At 39.4% G+C, this 20,727-nt stretch overlaps 1 protein-coding gene across 3 annotated transcripts in view; it reads right to left on the bottom strand.

The window, feature by feature from the left end:
- The window catches only part of PRKG1 (protein kinase cGMP-dependent 1), a 1,173,427-nt gene that overhangs the window by 570,874 nt on the left and 581,826 nt on the right, over window positions 1–20,727 (bottom strand). For all 3 annotated transcript variants that reach the window (XM_040362065.1, XM_040362066.1, XM_040362064.1), the window contains exon 3: window positions 9,067–9,180. In XM_040362065.1, coding sequence (XP_040217999.1) covers window positions 9,067–9,180 — 114 coding nt within the window. The remainder of the gene's footprint in view (window positions 1–9,066; window positions 9,181–20,727) is intronic.

The following is a 20,727-nucleotide window of genomic DNA, read 5'->3' as shown; positions in this document are numbered from 1 at the left end:
TCAGGTCAGGTTTACATCAGGATCAGGTCAGGATTTTATCCTGTTCACAACGGAACACATCTATGAATCAGATGCGTCCCCATAGAAGATAATGGGCCTGAATTCGCACCTGAGCCGGACCGCACTGCCTAGAAAACACATGTTTTTTGGGCAATGCAGAGTGCAAATGCACTGCAGATATTTGAACCAGCCTTATTCAAATAAACATATTTTAAAATCTCATGCGAATTGGATGCGGTGTAAGCTGTATCCAATTCACAGAGGTGTAAACCCAGCCAGAAAATCGATCGATCGTTGAGAATAAATGATACAGGAGCATTAGGAAGCTACACAGCACATATTTTGGAAAATGCACTACTACTGAATTTATACTCTTGCTGCAGTAGATTGTAAACTCATGAACACTTTGTCGGTAGCACCGTTGCAATTTTTGCTCTATAGGAGTAGTAGCTCACTCACTTGATAATGTTGTTGACTAAAATTGTACTCCGAAGGTATTTGCAGATTTCTGATAAAATGTAGAATTAAAGGAGTTGTAAAGGAAATTTTTTTTTTGCCTAAAATTAATGTCTGCAAGGTAGACAGACAGAATAGTGTAATGATTCTGTTAAAAAATGAATAAATACCTACTAAATTCCTTCATCTATATCACCTCCGGCGTTCTAGTTTCTGTTCTCTCATTCACTTCCTGGTTTGCATCGCTTGTTCATGTAAGAACTACATTTCCCAGTATGAACTGCGGCACGCCCAGTAATTCATGTTGAAGTCTCTAACATGTAGAGAGCGTCCTGACGCACATATGTAGTTCCCAGGAGGGGGCGAGCACGTTACTGACCACCGCAGTAAAGCCTCCCTTCACGGTGGTCAGTAAAATCAGACAAGCAGGAAGTGAACAGAACAGAGAAGAAATAGAGCAACCTCTGAGCAAAAACGAACAATGAGGAAGTGAAAAGAGGAATGTCTGCAGGTAAAGGATGCTTATTATGAAAAAAAAATTCCTTTACAACCCCTTTAAGTGCTATGCTTTTCCCTATAGCTGGTGTGTTACATGTGATAAATGCCAGTAGACAGATGATAGTATGATTCTATACACCAAAGACATTTAATGCACTGTATAAAGGAATGCTGTATGCTCAAAAACACAGATCAAAGAAGTTGTCTCTTACACGAAGTTCATCTAGCACAGCCACAAAAGCTTTTATAGCCATTTATGTTGTTGTTGGGGAGATTTTGCCTAGAGTCAGTCTATGCTGTGATTACCATCAAATCACACAAATTTTGTAACCCTATACGTTATTCCTTGTTTCACTTGTAAAACCTGCTATGCAGCATCATGCTCACTCCAAGACAAGACCACAAGACATTCATTCACACAGTCCTTTCTTTTCCAGGTCACCAGACTGTTATTTGGAGCAACCTATATTTTATTGTTGAGCCAATACATTTAACCTCTGATAAACCTTGTAACACAGTATGACCTGATCTCCTCTGAGCCTGAAAATTAATGTTTTATTTGCTGGTTTTTAGTTTCCCCATGGAGAGAGCTCTTTGTACTACTGCAGGTTTCCTAGTTATAGTCCTTTACTTTAAATGACTAAACGCTGTATTTTCTAAGGTTTTTGGAACATCTGTTTTCTATTTTATTGATTTATAAGCCCCCTTTGGATGAAAAAAATGTCTGAGAAAGAAAGCATTTAATTTGTGGAGAACGGATTTGGGAAGTAGAACATTGAAAATGAGCACTGTTTACAGTTCAGCCTTAACAGCTTTCATTATATATTAAGAACCGCTGACAGACTGGGCATTATAATTCCCCAGCTTGCTTCTAATGCAACCAACACCAGTGAAGTTTCCCAAAAGACACCTTCATTTGCTGCAGGTAATTTTGGAGGTGTCATTCAATACCTGAGACAGGATGGGAAATACAATATGTTCCACTAACCTGGGCTATAATAGAAATGAACAAATATCTTTAAACCACAACACATCCAATATCATCTATCAAAACAAACTCTTCACTTGACAGGCACTAGTACAACTAGAGAGTTAGAGTGACACTCTACATTATGAAAAAGAATAATAAAATACTTTCTAAAAAACGGTTATAAATGGTTTTCTTTTTTCAATTGTGATAAATTGTGATAACGTAATACATTCAGGACTTGTTCACACTAGTATGCACAATGAAAGGATCTGTTTAGAATGTGCGTTGGCGTTTGCTTTATGTGTGTGGTGCCCTGCGCTTTTCAATGCAAGGCACTGAATATTAATTTCTTCTAACTTCAAATTTTTTCTAAAGTGACTTTTTATTTGTTTTTTTGCACTGCGGTAGAGATAGGTGGAAACCTTAGATGAGCTCTAATGGAGAAAAATGCAGATATGTTGTATTTTTTATGGATCACTTATCTCCCTTGTGGTGTGAAAGGGACACATAAAAACAATTGTTTTCTGGGTGACCTTGCAAAGTCTTGTATTGATCAGGTGCAGAAAAATGCACATCTCTACATGTGGTGTGAATGAGCAATTACAGTAAAGTAAAAAATATTTGTCCCAAAAATTAATGTAGAAAAAGTTTTGGCACCAAAACAACTAAGACAGTTTTTCCAAAGCCAGAATAGTATACTGACTGCATTACATTCTCCATATCTTAGCCACTTTCCAGGGCTGCTTTAATAAATTATTTTAAAAAACAGATGATGTTGAGATCTGGAGTTACCAGAAAGTGTACTTTCTAGTAAACTAGCCATCGCAGGCTTGCCTCTAATGCCTCGTACACACAACCGGTTTTCCCGATGGCAAAACTGCCATGTTTGCTTTTTGATGGGAAAACCGGCCGTGTGTATGCTCCATAGCAGTTTTCCCAACGAGAAAACTGCCCGCAAAAAAAATAGAACCAGCTCTCTTTTTTCCTGTCGTGATTGCCGGTGGTCTTTTTTCTGTCATGAAATCCGCTTGTGTGTATGCTTCTCCAAGGGGAAGAAAAACGCGCATTCTCAGAATCAAGTATGAGACGGGAGCGCTCATTCTGGTAAAACTAGCATTTGGAATAGAGATAGCACATTTGTCACGCTGTAATGCACTGAAAAGCACAAAAACTAAAAAGCGTGAATCGTCTCTCACCAAACTTTTACTAACACAAGGATCAGCAAAAGCAGCCCAAAGGGTGGCGCCATTTGAATGGAACTTCCCCTTTATAGTCCGGTCGTACCTGTTGTACGTCACCGCGCTTTGGTCGTGACAGGATTTGGCATGATCGTCTGTATGCAAGGCAGGCTGGAGAGGAATCATGTCGAGAAAAACTTTTTTTTTCTGACAGGAAAACCGGTCGTGTGTACGAGGCATCAGACTTGTTTCTGTCACCACAAGCAGAATGCTAGGGAAATGAAAGATAGTTAAAACAATGTGGTTTGTGATTGATTGATGTGATATTCAGTACCATGAAGTGATTTCATGACCTCTTCTGCCAAGTTAAATACAAATTCTAAGCGCATCTTTACTGTAATTAAATTTCGAAACCTTAAAAGAGCTCTTAAATTAGCACAATAAGGTTGTAGCTATTGAGTCAAAAGACACTAATCTCTGCCCAGGGGCCCACTAAACCTTGTGCCAGTGAAATGAACCATTTGTTCTTCTAGGGTAATATATAAAACTGTGGTTTCATTTTATATGGAATTTATAGAAGAGTGAACAGAGAAGTGTTGTGCAGCAATGCAAGGAAACCAATAATAATTCAGTCCTTATTACATTATTTACCCTAAAGCTTATCATAAATTTTAGTGGATGGTCAGACATGGCTGCACAATCTGACAAAAAAACTCAGGAGAGGTGGGGGACGGAGGGTACATATTTAAACTCCAGGGCACCTCTAGACTTGGGTCAACCGTGGTATGACCTGAAAATTTTTGTGAGAAGGGGGTAATTTTCTATTGTACTTTGTGCCATGCACTCTCTATGTTGCATACTCTTTAGCCCTTCACTTTATGTGTTATATACTTCTGAGCTCGGAACTCTCTGCTCTACATAATCCTCAGCCCTTTATCTTCTACTATGCACTCCTCAGCCCTACACACCCTGCATTACACACTCCTGAGTTCTGCACTTTGTGTTCTGCACTCCTATTTTCTGGCATTAGGTGGCTTAGGACTTACTACAGGTCTAGTTTATAACTTTCCTATAAAGGCACAGTTGGTGAGAGGAAAACAACAAAGTTAACTTGATATTTTATGGTATAAAAGTAAATGTCTTGCCCAATATCAGAGAATACAATGGGCCAGATTCACAAAAGAGATACGACGGCGTATCTCCTGATATGCCGTCGTATCTCTGGGATACGATTGTCGTATCTATGCGCCTGATTCATAGAATCAGGTTACGCATAGATAGCCCTAAGATCCGACAGGTGTAAGTGACTTACACCGTCGGATCTTAGGCTGCAATTCTAGGTCGGCCGCTAGGTGGCGATTCCATTGCGGTCGGCGTAGAACATGCAAATGACTAGTTACGCCGATTCACGAACGTCCGCTTTGCCCGTCGCTGTAAATTTACGTTGTTTCCGAAGAGATACGCCACGTAAAACTAAAGCTGCCCTCTAGGTGGTCTAGCCAATGTTAAGTATGGCCGTCGTTCCCGCGTCGAAATTTGAAATTTCACGTCGTTTGCGTAAGTCATCCGTGAATGGCGCTGGACGCCATCTACGTTAACGTTGAAACCAATGACGTCCTTGCGACGTCATTTAGCGCAATGCACGTCGGGAAATTTTAGGGACGGAGCATGCGCAGTACGTTCGGCGCGGTAACGCGCCTAATTTAAATGGTCCCCGCCCCATTTGAATTAGGCGGCCTTGCGCCGGGCGGATTTACGCTACGCCGCCGCAAGTTTACAGGCAAGTGCTTGTGAATCAAGCACTTACGCTGAAAACTTACTGCGGTGTAACGTAAATGTAATACGTTACGCCGCCGCAGTGTAGGACGATTCTACGTGAATCTGGCCCAATATGTCTGGCAATACCTTTAATTAGCCAAACATCCTCATCTGTGTTCCTCCTAAGTTTGCTGCAAGTTCCTAAGTTTCCTGACTTCTGGGCTAGGCCTCTGTTTTCTGTGATCATACTGTTCAAACAACCTGGCTCAGTGGCTAATAAAACGGCTTTTCTGTGGACAAGGGGGTGGCAGTCGGCAGCGAAAAATAAATTCCACACTTTTAGAGTGACTTTAAAGGGTGTAATGTATGAAACAATTCTTAAATCCAACATTTACATTGGATTGGATTGGAATAAATACTTAGAGCGCCGAATGCGAGTTGTGAAACATTACATGAAATCGTTAAAAAAAAAAGTCCTTACATGTACACTATAGTTAGCAATAATACTGACACTTTAATGTCTCTTTGCATGCCTCATCGAACATACTGTAACCATAAAATCACAGAATTTATTCATGTCAAAACATTAGGAGTAAAATGGGTTCATTGTATTTTCTTTCTGAAATTTTTCAGGGGTTATACAACCTAGAAGTTAAAACAATAGACAGATGAGCACCAACTGTATATACAGCACTGACTCCAAAAAGTCTATAGCTATAAATCTGGGCCACACACCTGGACCACATAGTAATATAAACAGCTTTGAATAAAGTCAATGTTAAAAGAATATGAAAGAAACCTTGTAAGAAGATCTAAAAACATTATTATTTTTCAATGTAACAGATGGAATGCAGCTTTAAGGAAGGTGAAATAAACATAAGAGCCCTTCAAAGACAGCTTAGAATTATATAATCGTTTAGACAGCGTGAAAGAGAAGAGACAGAGAGAAATCAGCCAGTGGCTTCAAAAACCTGGACAAATATTAGGAAAATGTTACAACCTAATTCCATATATTCTGTATTCGAAGTCCACAAAAGGCTAAAGATATACAGTATGCATAGATCTTATCAGGATTAAAAACACTTAACAATGAATACAGATGATCCTAATATCTAGTGTATTCACTTAAAGTGATACTTAACTCAAAAACAAAATCTAAACTTTTGCAGTGTACCAATCCAATAGATATGGTGGCTGCATTCGTTTTTCCATTTTTAGTCTTTTTTTTCCACTTTACTGCACCTGGTGATTCAGCCAGTAACACACTTTCTGTCCTAGGGTGTCTGCAGTTTGGATAAGGTAGTAAAGCAGACACTTTTGGACAACAGCATTGTCTGTATGGGGCGAGGGTAGTGTTAGACTAGTAGACTTAGAGGGACATGAATAACAAATTGAAACAAACTCCAGCTAACACTTTATAAGCAGTTATAGTAAACATTTTATTTCCCTTTTGGGGAGAAAGGTTTTACATTAATGAATAAAATCTGACCACCCCCCTTTAGTGTTAAAGGGTTTGTTAATCCACATGTCTTACTTCATATAATCTTCTTGGTCTCCTAATGATATGTCCCCCTGTGTGTGTGTTGTATAAAAGAAAAAGCTGTATATATCTTATTTGTGAGTGCCAGCAGTCACGTGATGTGCCATATCTCTCCTCTTCCTGTCTGACAGATGCAGCAGGAGGGGCTAAGATTCTCCCACTGACGTCAGTCAACGCATCACGTGACTGCTGATCAAAGCTTACAAATAAGATATATACCCTTTTTTCTACAACACACACACACAGGGGGACATATCCTTAGAAGACCAAGCAGATTATATAAAGTAAGATATGTTATTACAGCAGCAGCAGGGGGGGGGTAAATGCGGGGGCGCTGATGGGTGGCACTGATAGGTGGCACTGATGGGCACTGGTAAGTGACACTGATAGGCAGCACTGATAGGTGGTACTGATGGGCACTGATAGCCAGCACTGATATGCACTTGTAGGTGACATAAGTGGGCACTGGCAGGTGGCACTGGAGGGCACTGCATAGCAGCAGTGCCTCCCCCTGTTCAGGACCGATGTCCCTCTGTCAGAAGCCGGTGACCACCTTTTTTTTCCCTCACGCTGTTAACGTAAGGGGAAAAAAAGAAGATTACTGACCTTATGTTTACATCATATGATCAGCTGTCATTTGCTGACAGCTGATCACGTGGGAAGGGGCTGGGATCGGGACTCCGATCTGTGATCAGCCGAGTCTCATTGACTCAGTGATCACAGCGAGCCACCATATCTAAGAAAAGGTGAGCTGCAATTTTATACTGTAAATGTTTGTTTTTGGATTAAATACTGCTTTAAAATATTTCCTTTAAATCATCATTACAATCAAGTAGTTTTATGCCGTATCTCACGGATGCTGCATACACCCAGGTGAATATAGTTTTTCAACACAGATTTTCAACACACAACATACAGTTTCTTGTTATTCATATTAGGCCCTATACTTTTCTAAATTGAATAATGAACCAGCAGTGTTCCAAACAAACGAATGAATCCGAGGAGGAAAACAAAAAAAAAAAGGTCTCTAAAATTCTAAAATATTTTAACACTCGACTTTATGTATGTGCATCAGGCCCAGAAAACAATAGACTATAAATTTTAAGATTGTATTTTCAGCTGTTCTGAATGATTCCTTAAATACAAAGGGGCCCAAAAAATGTGTACACACTTCAACAGTTATTATCTATGTCCTTTTTTAAAGCCCACGTTTAATTATGGCAGCAATATGTAGTATTATGTTTCACCTAAAGATGTCAGTTGTCGCACCACTGTTGATGTCATCATGTTACCGGTCATTCGTGTGGTTTAAGTGGATGTGCAATTTTACTTCCAGCAAGATGGCGCACCACCTTGCCAACACTGAGACGTGAGAGCCTATCTCACATTCTGACAGGACGTTGGATAGGACATAGAGGTGCTGTTAAAATCCCTCCATGTTCCCTGGACTTAATACCCCTCAATTTATACTTGTAGGGAACACTAAAGGATGTGGTGTACCATGGAAAACCACCTACACTGACTGCACTATGGGAAGAAACTGATATATCATGAAGCGTAATTCATGTAGACACTCTAGTCAATGTTTTTCATGCAGTAGTTTGCCAAAATTAAAAGTGTCTGGATGCTAGTGTCCACTTTGAGCACCTCATGTGTTTACATGACTTACAGCTACCCTTTGATGTTAATATAAGTATTAATATTTTGATGCATATACAGTATTTTTCATGTTGTGTGAATACATTTTATTGTGCCCCTCTCAATACATTTCCTTGTATCTAGGGTCTCCTAACCAGAGTCAAGTTAAAGTGCACTGGTCCAACCCTCCAAGTGTTCCCCTCATATGCTGGAAGCAGGTGCTAACTTGATGTCCATCACTCCTCCACCCATGACCCAGAATAATCCAAAAGAAAAGCTGCACACTGACCATGTCTTCATAGCCAAAAAAGTAATCAGTCATCAAGCTACAGAGTATGTCCCACCCACAGGACAACCCCTCAAACATATTTCACTGAATGGTCTTAATTATAGAGCATTGTGTTCTGAAGCCTGATGGCTGATTAAAATTTACCATGTTAGGACATCATCATAGCTCCCAACTGTCCCTGATTTGGAGCAATGTCCCCCTGCTCCTCATTCCTCCCCATTTGTCCCTCATTTTGGTCTGATCTATAGAGTTGTATATAAAATGCACTTTTATCTATCAAAAGGTGTTTTCCAGCCCTAAACCTTTCATCTGATTTCTAAATGGCTGCATCTGTAAATTCAAACACCAAATAAAGGAAGAGTAGTGGTAAAAAAAGCACTTATGGGTTTAACCAATCTTGTTTTTTTGTACAATTCTCCTTTAAGTGGGCATGGCAAGGGGTGTGTCCTATGCCTGCATACTTTTGCTGATAGGTGTCCCTCATTCCCATCTCAAAAAGTTGGAAGGTATGCAACATTGGTGTGTGGATTTTCTTTTGTATTATATGGAGTATTGTATCTAGGGTGTTTCACTTTATCTAAAATTGCTAAATATACTTTATGCTAGGAGTTTAAAATTAAAACTATGAATCTTGTTTGGAACAATGAAACAAATTCTTCCCTATAGTTTGGAACAAAAACAAAATAAACAATGCACTGGGGATCATACAATGTGGATAATGAAGATGGGATAGGCTTACTTTTGACGGTTGCTGTGCGGGTGCAGTTGTACAATATTGCAAGCTCTCCAAATACTTTGCCTGGTCCCATGGTGCATAGCTTCACACTTTCTTTTGTAACTTCTACTTTGCCATCTGCAAAAATAAAAAAGCAAAAATATCAGCATCTTTAAACATACAAACTATGTTTTCCAATTAATCCTGAAATAAAAAATGTGATATAGCAATATACATATTATGTAAAAAAATCTAAATAAAAAATATATATATTTGACAGTTGAAACATAACATTACAAATATATATATATATTGTGTATTTTTAACCCCTTAATTACAAATGTAAAAATACACCCTAATGCCTGAGACCAGTTTTGCATCTTTTGCATGTGTTAATAAAACTGTACATATCTTTGCAACACTTATATCCAGGTGAATTATTCCTTATTTTTTAGGCAAAATTGGGCCTTCATTTGGTGGTAAATGTTAATGGATACCTCCTGATTGTTAATAATATTAATAAATAATATATTTAATATTATTATCAAAATCTAGCCCAAAATAGTAAAAACATGTACATACTGTATATATATTGTTTTTTATTTATTTTAGGATCATATCTCTTGTCATACCATGAGCCACCATCAAAAAACAATCCAAAATAAGTTCTCATACTCCTGACATGCATGAGGATACTACATATGTGTGCATTATTTGTTGTTTATACCTGTAATAGAGTTTAGAAACAATAGTGCACATTTTGCCTTCAGAGAGGCCAATTAATCCAGATCTAATCGTCAGGTATTAGCATACATTACAGTCCACAAACTACCATAATAATAAATATCAAACTTTTTTCTCATCCTTCCTAAATCATATTGGCCCCGTACACACGATCGGAATTTCCAATGGAAAAAGTCAGACGGACTTTTTCCATCGGAAATTTTGACCGTGTGTATGCCCCATCAGAGTAATTCCATCGGAAATTCCGATGAATTCCATCGAAGTTTAGATAGAGAACATGTTCTATTTTACTCCGATGGAATTCCATCAGAATTCCGATGTGATTTTGGTCGGACCAAGATCTGATCGTGTATACGGGGCTTTACACAAACCTAGATTAATGCTCGATGTAATGGATCTATACATTTAATTTGTATTATTTTTTTTTACTTCACCTTATTCACTAAGCAAAGAGAAAATCCTATTAAAATTAATTAAATTAAATTATTAAAATACAAAATTATCTTGCAACATGCAAAGCTTCAGTTTTTTCTCCTTTTCTCTTAATTTTTCTGCATAAGTGATTTGGGAGGCTGTAGAGCAGGGGTTTCAAACTGGCAGCCCTCCAGCTGTTGCAAAATGACAAGTCCCATGCATCCAGGAGCACTGCAGACCACTAAGCTCTGAAGAAAGGGGTACGCCCCTGAAACCTGTCAGCTGTAATATTGACTGTTGGTTCAAACGATTATTCGTGTTCCACTGATGTTGCTGGACATCTGCTGCACTAATTTTAAAGCCTGATTTTAACTCCAATTTTGTGAGTATAACTATTGATTTTAATATTTGAATAAATTCATTTTATCAGTATCACACTAGGTCGGTGCGCCCTCCGCTCTTTTTTTCTCCTTTAAAGTCCCATGCATAGGCATGTGCACAAGGTGTGCGCATTAGTAATATTGCTCGAGGTAGCAGCAAGATCTACCTCTTACCTGCTCTGCCATAAGAGAAGTGTCTATACTCTTCTCTTTCACTGTGCGAGCAGGGAGATCAATGTGCCTGGGTCATATATATGTAGACACACACATGCATGTGTGTTTGAGTTTTAGGGTGCACACCCTATTGCAATAGGCTGTGCACACCTATGGCCCCATGACTAAACAGGTAAACTGAATCAACCTCAGTCATATGCTTATTAACAGTATGTAAATGGATAGGCAACACATTTTGGGTGTTGATGCACACTCTGGGGTGGGAGAAATAATTATTGATCCCTAATTTATTGTTACTATAAACTGATGAACTGTAAAGACATTTAAAGCATTGCTTATTTATCTTCTTGGGTGCTACAATTTTTTGCTGTTTTTGCATGCACACCTTTTTTTGAGGCTCACATATCTATTTACCACATATAATGGAACATACACAATTGCAATTTCTATTGTATAATGTTCTATGAGTTTTAGGTAATATTCTAATAACAAATGTGAAAAAAATGAAAAAATTGCTCCAGATGGGAAATAGGTAAAACAGAATAAACTGTGATAGTAAAGTAAACTTTATTCAATCCCCATAGTCATAAAAACACAGGGTAAAATTAGGAAAAGGCACTGTGCTAGATAAAGCTATATACAGTAAGATGAACAAAACATCAAAATCACAGCTATATTTGAAACATTGTTCTGTGAAATGTTTTTTGTGTTTTTCTTTGGATTAAATAAAGTTTACACTTATTCGCAGAGTGTTTGTATGCTTACTACTTTTTTCTGTTTTGGCAAACTTTTTTTTTAACTAGCTACAGACTCAAGCTGTGTTTGAGGGATTCTGAAGTGTCTTTAGGGCCTACAGGGAAATGAGTGTCTTCCTCAGCTCCTTTCAGGAGGCAACTTAAGATGTTCAAACAACCAGAGCAGCAGCTTCACGGTTTACAAAAGTAGACATTCTACTTCCAAACACTCCACTTCACTTATGCTCTCACTGCATCATTTTCTTAACATTTACATTTCTAGTTTCAGGCCCTGTTTTTTTATAAACACGTTCCTGTATGTATATATACAGTATATTCACAAACACTATAGAAGCATACAAAAGACAATATCAACAAAACATATTCCATTATAGGGCAATACAATTTAAACCCTTTGATATAATTGCTTGTCCATGGCATTAGGTAATTCATGTGACTCCTGCTAGGGATGGATTGTTTTTTTTCTTTCTTTAACCTATACAATGGCAGTTTTATGACAGCATAAAAATTGTCCTCCTTGGACACACACATCATATGAATAAAGAGCATATATTGTCCCAGAAGCACTGTTAAATCTGAGATAAAAAATAATTCTGTTATAAGTTGTCACATTAAATACGGCACATCTCCTGGATTTCTCCCTTAGTTCATCATTAAAATCAAGTTTAGCATCACCAGCATAGCTAATTGGTACATTAAACAAGGAAAACAGCCCAAGAGTGACTCTGCGGGACTTTTTATGGGAAGCCTCGTACACACGCTTAGATTTTCAGATGACCGAAGGTCTGATTTTTGTGGCATGCTAGTCTCATGTCAAAAGTGAAGAGGTTACTAACAATACGAAAATTTTCGTACGAAAGAATACAATGTCGGACGTGACGTAACGTGTTGAATAGTTTTGTATGTATTCTTTCATTTCTGAGCATGCGTAGTCTTGTTCTTACTTTTCTTTTTCGGTACGAAAACCACACTAATGAAAAAAAAATTGGATGTTGAGTTCACATCTGACAAAAATTGTATAGTCTGCACATCCAGCTTTTGTCTGACAAAAAAGTAAAATCGGCTTTCGAAAGCACCATACTAACAAATTTTCCCATCTGATTTTCAAATCGTTTGTATGGTCCTTTACTCTCTTAACCACTTCAGCCCCCGGAAGATTTGGCTGCTCAATGACCTGCCCATTTTTTGTGATTCGGCACTGCGTCGCTTTAACTGACAATTGCGCAGTTGTGCAACGTTGCAACCAAACAAAACTGACGTCCTTTTTTCCCCACAAATAGTGTTTACTTTTGGTGGTATTTGATCACCTCTGCAGTTTTTATTTTTTGCGCTATAAAATAAAAAACCTGCAACAATTTTGAAAAAAAAAAAGTTTTTTACTTTTTGCTATAATAAATATCCCCCAAAAATATATAAAAAAAACAAAAACAAATTTATTTCTCAGTTTAGGCTGATATGATCATGGGACACCGGCGGACATCGAGTCCGTGAGTCCCGCGGGCACGGTCACGGAGCTTGCAGCGGGCTTTTCAAAGTAAAGTGCGATTTTGGGACCATTGTCATTTATACAGTGATCAGTGCTATAAAAATGCACTGATTACTGTGTAAATGACACTGGCAAGAAAGGGGTTAACCACCAAGGGGTGAGGAAGGGGTTAAGTGTGCCCTAGCAAGTGATTCTAACTGTGGGGGGGGGGCTGGGCTACCAGTGGCATGACACTGATCACTGCTCCCGGTCACAGGGAGCAGTAGATCAGTGTCCTGTTACTAGTCATCCCCCAGTGCTGCAGCTCCGTGACATGATCGTGGGACACCGGCGGACATCGAGTCTGTGAGTCCCGCGGGCACGGTCACGGAGCTTGCGGCAGGCTTTTCAAAGTAACGTACAGGTACGTTGCTTTGCCCACAGGAGCCATTCTGCTGACGTATAAGTGCGTGAAGGATTGGCAAGCGGTTAAAAAGGCACAGCCACTCCATGCCTTTGCACAACTAAATCTTAAAACATTTTACTGGGTAAAAATGTTATTTGAGGTGAACTCTGCGATTTCATTTATTCATTTTTACACGTATATTATATATTTTGAGGTGAATTATATATATATATATATATATATATATATATATATATATATATATATATATATATATATATACATAGAGAGAGAGAGAGAGAGAGAGATCTATAGATATAAATATATAGATAAAATCAACAAATTATTCAGCATCGAACAATCAAACCAACTCTTCGAGAAGCAATATGGCTTTTATAATCTTTGTAGCCATTTGTAATAGAAAAGGCATAATGCAGTCAATATGCAATATTTGAGGACAGAGCTTTTATTAAATAACATGGAACAAAATAACAATGTTTAAAAAAGCTGGTTACACATGCAAGGATATGATTATTTGAAAATGGATGATAAGACAACCAAATGAGCTATGTTTCCACTTTTCCCTACAGGTAAGATGATCAAATATGTCTACAATCATATCTGCTTTTTTACCAGACACAAAAAAATTGCCTGTCTGATCATTGTCAATGCTGAAGCTGATTATTATTTGCAATACAACTGGCAATCAAAAAACCTGTCTGTTTGGGAGCCTCAAAGAACATTTAAACCCAGACACAAAAGTTATAAATCCTGCAGATTACCAGTCCTCAGATTAGGTGCCTGTTTTTATTTTTTTCCAGACTTTATTTTATGTTACCTGCTAATTATGTAAATAACATGCTTCCTGCCCATGGGAAGCTATGCTCACTCCTTCACTGTATCTATTTTGGAGAGCTATCCAAGCTGAACTTCAAACATGTCTGCTTTAGTTTATGTTTATCACATGGAGAAATAACGTTTTTGTTCTTGGGTTTAGTGCAAAAATAGGAAAACTTTTTTTTTTTATGGAGTATGGTGGGTTTGGATACATCGATGGTTACATTATGTTCACAGAGTTTTGTACTTATTCTTGAAAAACTGTGAAAATATATAGAAATGCCTATTTTTTTAATTCCCGAGTTATATGACTTCTGCACTTACAGTATGCATGTAATTCAGCCATTCTACTTCTGGCATAAAAGCATTTAGCAGAATGTATTAGGCAAAGTGTTGGGTTACCCTAAAATGTCACGTGTCAACAAAGGTGTAGAAATTGTCTAGATCGTTTTAGCTTTCTCCAGCAAACTGTGGAGTTTCAATTTTCTTAAAAATGCTCATTCCTGACTTGTTCTTTTTCAGACTTAAATATGAAGAGAAGAGCCATGAAGGGTCTTGTTAACAAATTTTCAAATGAGCCCAATCAAATGTTGCCCCCCGTATACAATTATATGTCAAAGGACAACACAGTTGCTAGGCTAAAGAATTTTAGGGACCTGCAAAAAAATAAAAACTGTATAGTTGAAGCAGATTAAGCACAAATGGCTATTCTTTTCACTGACTACCTCTTTTAGATTTAAGCCTTAAAGATACGGTATGGCAGTTATTTTCAACAGGGCAAATAACTTTGACCTATAGTCATTATTTAATTCCCATCCATTTCTCTATTCTGTTTGAACTTAATCTCCACCAAGAGTAAGTCAGGTTCTGTCTAGCTGATAATACCGCACACATGGTTATCAAGAAAGACATGACATGAAAATAAGGAAAGTGGAAGTGCCTGCAATAAAAAACTTCTAGCGAAATCATAGAGGATAAAATCCTTATTCTTTTAAAGCTCACCATTTTGGATCAGACAGCATAACAATTGAAGAAAAACATGCAATAATATAAATGAGCTTTTATTAAATTATTTTAAACAACCAATAGCAACAATAGCAGACGCTAAAAAATATATAAAGAAAGAATATGGTGGCAAATTTGTTAGCACTTTTTCCCGGTATTATAGCCATTTTATCCTCCATTTGATTCCCACCAAGTACACAAAATTTGTCCATGTATGTGTGTGTAGTAAGTAAAATGAAAAATACAATTCTGGTATGCAGAATGTGAAAATGCAAAGTTATCGTTATACAAAGAAAACATGCATTTTAGGAGACATAAGCAAAAAGTATATATAAAATGCCTTCACTTAACCACTTGCCTACAGGGCACTTTCACCCCCTTTCTGCCAAGGCCAATTTTCAGCTTTCAGCGTTGTCACACTCTGAATAACTACACTGTAACCATGTGTCATTTTCATCATTTTATTTACACAAATAGAGCTTTTTTTTTTGGTGGTAATAAAATCACTGCTTGGTGCTTTATTAAAAAAAAAATTTGAAAAAAAAGCCTCTCTTAGTTTCAGTCAGTAAATTCTGTAAATGAGTATTTTTTTTCCTTCACTGATGTGTGCTAATGAGGTTGCACTGATAGGCTGCACTGATGGCCACTGATGAGGTGGCACTTATGGGCAATGATGAGACAACACTTATGGGCACTGATTAGGTGGCACTGATGAGGAGGCACTAATATGCCACACTTATTGGCACTGATAGGTGGCACTGATGGGTACTGATAGACGGCACTGATAGGCAGCATGAATACGCAGCACTGATGGGCATTGATGGATGACATTGATGGGCAGCACTGGGAGGCAGCAATGATAGCCAGCACTGACTGGCATCACTAATGGGCATTGATTGGTGGCACTTGTAGGCACTAACTGCTGGCACTGATTGCTGGCACCAGTGGTGCTTTATTGTAATCAGGGCACTGATGATCAGTTCCCAGATTACATGTCTTAATGTCCCCTGCAAGGGGATGCTGCTAATCTGCTCTTCTCGCCACACACTCTGTCTTACAGAGACCGGGGTCACACTGTGTCCTAGCAACACAGTGCAGCCGTGATCACCACACTGCTTGACCCAGCAAGAAAGCAAGAGTGGCCATCCTGGGACAACTAAATTTGATGGTGGGTGGCAAGTGGTTAAACTAGGAAGGTACATGAAATTGTGTTGATGTTGATAAGTACAATGATGAGATCCTAATAAGATGCCCTGACTAACCCTCTAAAACTGGCCATCCATGTGTAGCACCCTCTAGCTTAGTGTGCTAGTTTTTTTTTCTGTAGTGTAGGTAAATTGTTTGGCTTGGATGGCAGCCAAGTCTGTGTGTTTGAATCTGGGTCAGTGTGAGTAATCCAGGGAGGCTGGAAAGACTCATCGGGCAGCTTCTCTGATACCTCCCCCTACTTGCTGGAAACTTTGCAGAAACTTCTGGAAGAATAGGGGGGATAGGAGGAGCTGCCTGGAGTATTTATGAAGGCCGCAATCAATTATTATTATTATTTAGGTACTTGCATAGCGCCGTTAATTTACGCAGCTCTTTACACATACAATGTACATTCACATCAGTCCCTACCCTCAAGGAGCTTACAATCTAAGGTCCCTAACTCACATTCATATACTAGGGCCAATTTAGGCAGAAGCCAATTAACCTACCAGCATGTCTTTGGAGTGTTGGAGGAAACCGGGGGGGGACCCGGAGGAAACCCATGCAGGCACAGGGAGAACATGCAAACTCCAGGCAGGTAGTTTTGTGGTCGGGATTCGAACCAACAACCCTTTTTACTGCTAGGCAAGAGTGCTACTCACTACACCACTGTGCTGCCCAAACCCCAGCCAAATGGGCTGGCAGGGGGGACCTCTTTAATACTCTGGGGTCAGGCCATTAGGGGCAGTGGAGTTTGGATGGAAGCTGGAGACAGAGTGCTTAGGAGGCTGTCATAGGCCCTTGAGGGCAGGCCCCTAGTCCGGGAGAATGACCTCAGGCCTGGGGCTCGAGTGCTGGAGGGATCCTCTGACAAAACAAGGAGGAGTCCTGTCCAGTGGCATGGGAGCAGGTGTGAGGACAACAGGAGCCAGGTTAATTTGGAGCATGCGCACTGGGATACCCCCACGGACGGCGCATGCGCCGTTCAGAAAAAAACGTCATTTACATTGGGTCAAGACGTATTAACATAAAACGTATTAACATAAAACACGCCCCCATCTCATCCATTTGAATTGCGCGCCCTTACGCCGACACAGTTGCACTACACCGCCATAACTTACAGCGCAAATTCTTTGTGGATACAGGAAATACGCTGTAAGTTATGGCGGCGTAGTGTATCTGAGATACGCTACGCCGGACGTAAAGAAGCGCCGCGATCTGGCCCTTTTACAGTATTCCCTTACTGCCACTAAATGTTCTCAGTCTTCTGGTCTCTTGAATTATGGCTAGTGTAATTCAACCTATTTTCTCTGAGGTTGTCATGGACTTGTGCCCTGGGAAGCCATCATCGCTCAGCCTGGGATCAGAGTATTAATGCACTAGGTGGCACTCATACATCATTGCGTTATCACAGTTCAGTGCAGGTGCAACTACCACCCATCAGTGCTGGATGAGAAGAGGAAGGATTGGTGACACATCATTGGAAAGGTCAGAAGACCATTGGAAATAATTATATGGATGTGTGTGTATATATATATATATATATATATATATATATATTTTATTTTTTTTGTGCAAAGTGGGATTCATGGAAGAGCGGCGGGTGCAGGGCAGTGAGTATTTTTTATTTTTTTTGCAGATTTTCACTTTAAATGCTTAACGTATAGAATATTTCTCAGTAGTGAAAGATAAATCAGAATTAAAAGTTCAACAGGTTTGAAGATAAAGTAAAAATGTGCTAGTACTGATTAGTGTGTTTTTATCAGATCCCATATGCTGATGACAAGAAAATAAATTTCACTTTGAACTATGGGTATCAGTAGTTTCATTGCTCATTTACAATTAAATCTACAACATTTGATTTGTTTTGTAGTGGATGCATATACAAGGTCAAAATAGAATTAGGTCTGGGACATTATGACATTTCTAATATATTACTTCAGTCAAAAGATGTGACTCTGCCTTAATGGGTAAAACATACATTTAATGTCATTGTATTTACAGAATTACAAGCAATAATAGTCAGTAAACAATGGTCTCCTTATTGTTTTCCTGCCTCTCTGTCACTTCATTAAGCAGGAAATCAAAGATTCCCCAGAACTTTACACATTTCTTTGAGAACCTGCCTTGGTCAGCATGAATAAACAAGCATTCTTTGAAGTATTTTTAAAAGAAAGCCAGAACATGAACAGTGATTGAAGTTGGAAGCTTTAGACAACAACCATTAGTGGAACTAGCTGAAGTGCTTGTACTGTACAAAAGTTCTATGGATTAGCACTACATACATCATATCGATATAGTATTTGTAACGTTATCATCTACAAAGGAATATACACAAACTTGCAAACCTGAAAAATAGCGATCTTAAACATGTTGAAAGAAAGCGTGCAACGATTATAGGGAACCACAAGACTTTCAACATCTATAGGAATATCGGAGAATAAAGAGGGAACAAATAAAATGCTATTAGGTAAGCAAGGCACGAAGAGGCAAATGTTAGAGCTTTTGGGTTATGGCATAGATCAAACTGGGAGATAAGGGAGAACACAGCAGTATTTAAAAAAGTAAACATGTAAAGGTTTTGACTGGAATCAAAATCCAAGAGGAATAATAATCCAGGTGATAATCTGGGGGTTGACTTGGGTACATGAATGTGTAGGCTACAGTACCTGTCGCCGATAATGTGTTTCCAGCACGACGGCATTGCGCTGATTCTCGGCGACATGGTGCCAACATCTCGCACTCACTGGAATAGGAAAAGCACATTCCAGCGAGCGCGGCATAGAAGCGACGGGGATCCAACTTGGATTCCCGCCAATTCTAGCCGCACCTTTGGTATGAATCATGAGGGGGGAACTCCACATCAAATTTGAAATAAAAAAACGGCATGGGTTCCCCCCCCAGGGGCATACCAGGCCCTTAGGTCTGGTATGGATTGTAAGGAGAACCCCCTACACCGAAAAAATTGCGTGGGGGTTCCCCCACAATCCATACCAGACCTGTATCCAAGCACGCCGCCTGGCCGGTCAGGAAAGGAGTGGGGACGAGCGAGTGCCCCCCCTCCTGAGCCGTACACATATATGTGAATTGGAGGCGTTTTTAACTGCATACAGTTCGCATAACATGTAAATGTGACCATCTCTCAATAGAGCCAGTTCACACATGTCCGGGGTGGTCACAGTGTGGTTTTAAAAAGGGTTCTGTCGAACCTGATCCTGTAAACATAAACGCACCGGACTGCAAACTGCAACCAGACATGTGTGAATCCAGCTTTAAAGCTGCTTTTAGACTATAAATGCCTTTACCCTATCAGGGATCAATAGGTTCACCTGTAGTTTGCACATATGCTTAGTGTGCATTTCAAATCTTAATCAAAAAGATGCTTGGTTTAGCATTACAACACATTGTAACTACTTGTTAGTGAGTAGTAAACATGCTAACTTACACTTGAAGTACAAAGTATCAAATTCCAGGTTGGTTTAGACAAAACTTAAAACTATAGGAAGATGAACCCCACTGCTAAACCCTATTCAGATGACAGCTCAACCACTTCCCGCCCGCCGTATGCAGAATGGCGGCCGGGAAGTGGTTCTGTTATCCTGACTGGGCTTCATATGACATCCAGCAGGATAACATGCTGGCTTGTGCCCGTGGGGGCGTGCGCCGATTGCGAGGGTGGCGTGTCAGTCTGACACACCAAATCTCCAATCATGGTAAGAAGCCTCTGATAGAGGCTTCATACCACGTGATCAGCTGTGACCAATCACAGCTGATCACAGCGTGAACCAGGAAGTGCAGGTAAATGGCATTCCTCAGTTCACACTGACAGGGAGAGCCGATCAGCACATTGATTATCAGCACAGCCACATCAATTGTACGCATCAGCTGCCAATCTGTACCAAGTCTGTTCCCCATTATAAACCCCTCTCAGTGTCAATCAGTGCCCACCACAGTGCAAATCAGTGCCCACCATAGTGCCAGTGACACCTGTCCAGTACCTGCCCAATCAGTGCTGCCCATCAGTGCCATCTATTAGTGTCCATCAGTGCCGCCTATCAGTGCTGCCTGTCAGTGCCCATCAGTGCCGCATATCAGTGCCACCTATCAGTGCCCATCAATTCTACATATCAGTGCCTCCTCATCAGTGCCACCTTATTAGTACCAACTCATCAGTGCCCATTGATACCGTCTCTTCAGTGCCCATGAGTGAAGGACAAAGCAACATTTTATAACAAAGAAAAACATTTTTTTTTTTAAATCTGTCTTTTTTCGTTTTTTTTTTTGCAAAAAATAAAAACCGCAGAGGTGATCAAATAC

This window comes from Rana temporaria, chromosome 8, assembly GCF_905171775.1.
Source record: "Rana temporaria chromosome 8, aRanTem1.1, whole genome shotgun sequence".
Lineage (NCBI taxonomy): Eukaryota > Metazoa > Chordata > Amphibia > Anura > Ranidae > Rana > Rana temporaria.
Note: the sequence above shows the minus strand (reverse complement) of the source record. Positions and strands in the feature narration are given on the sequence as shown.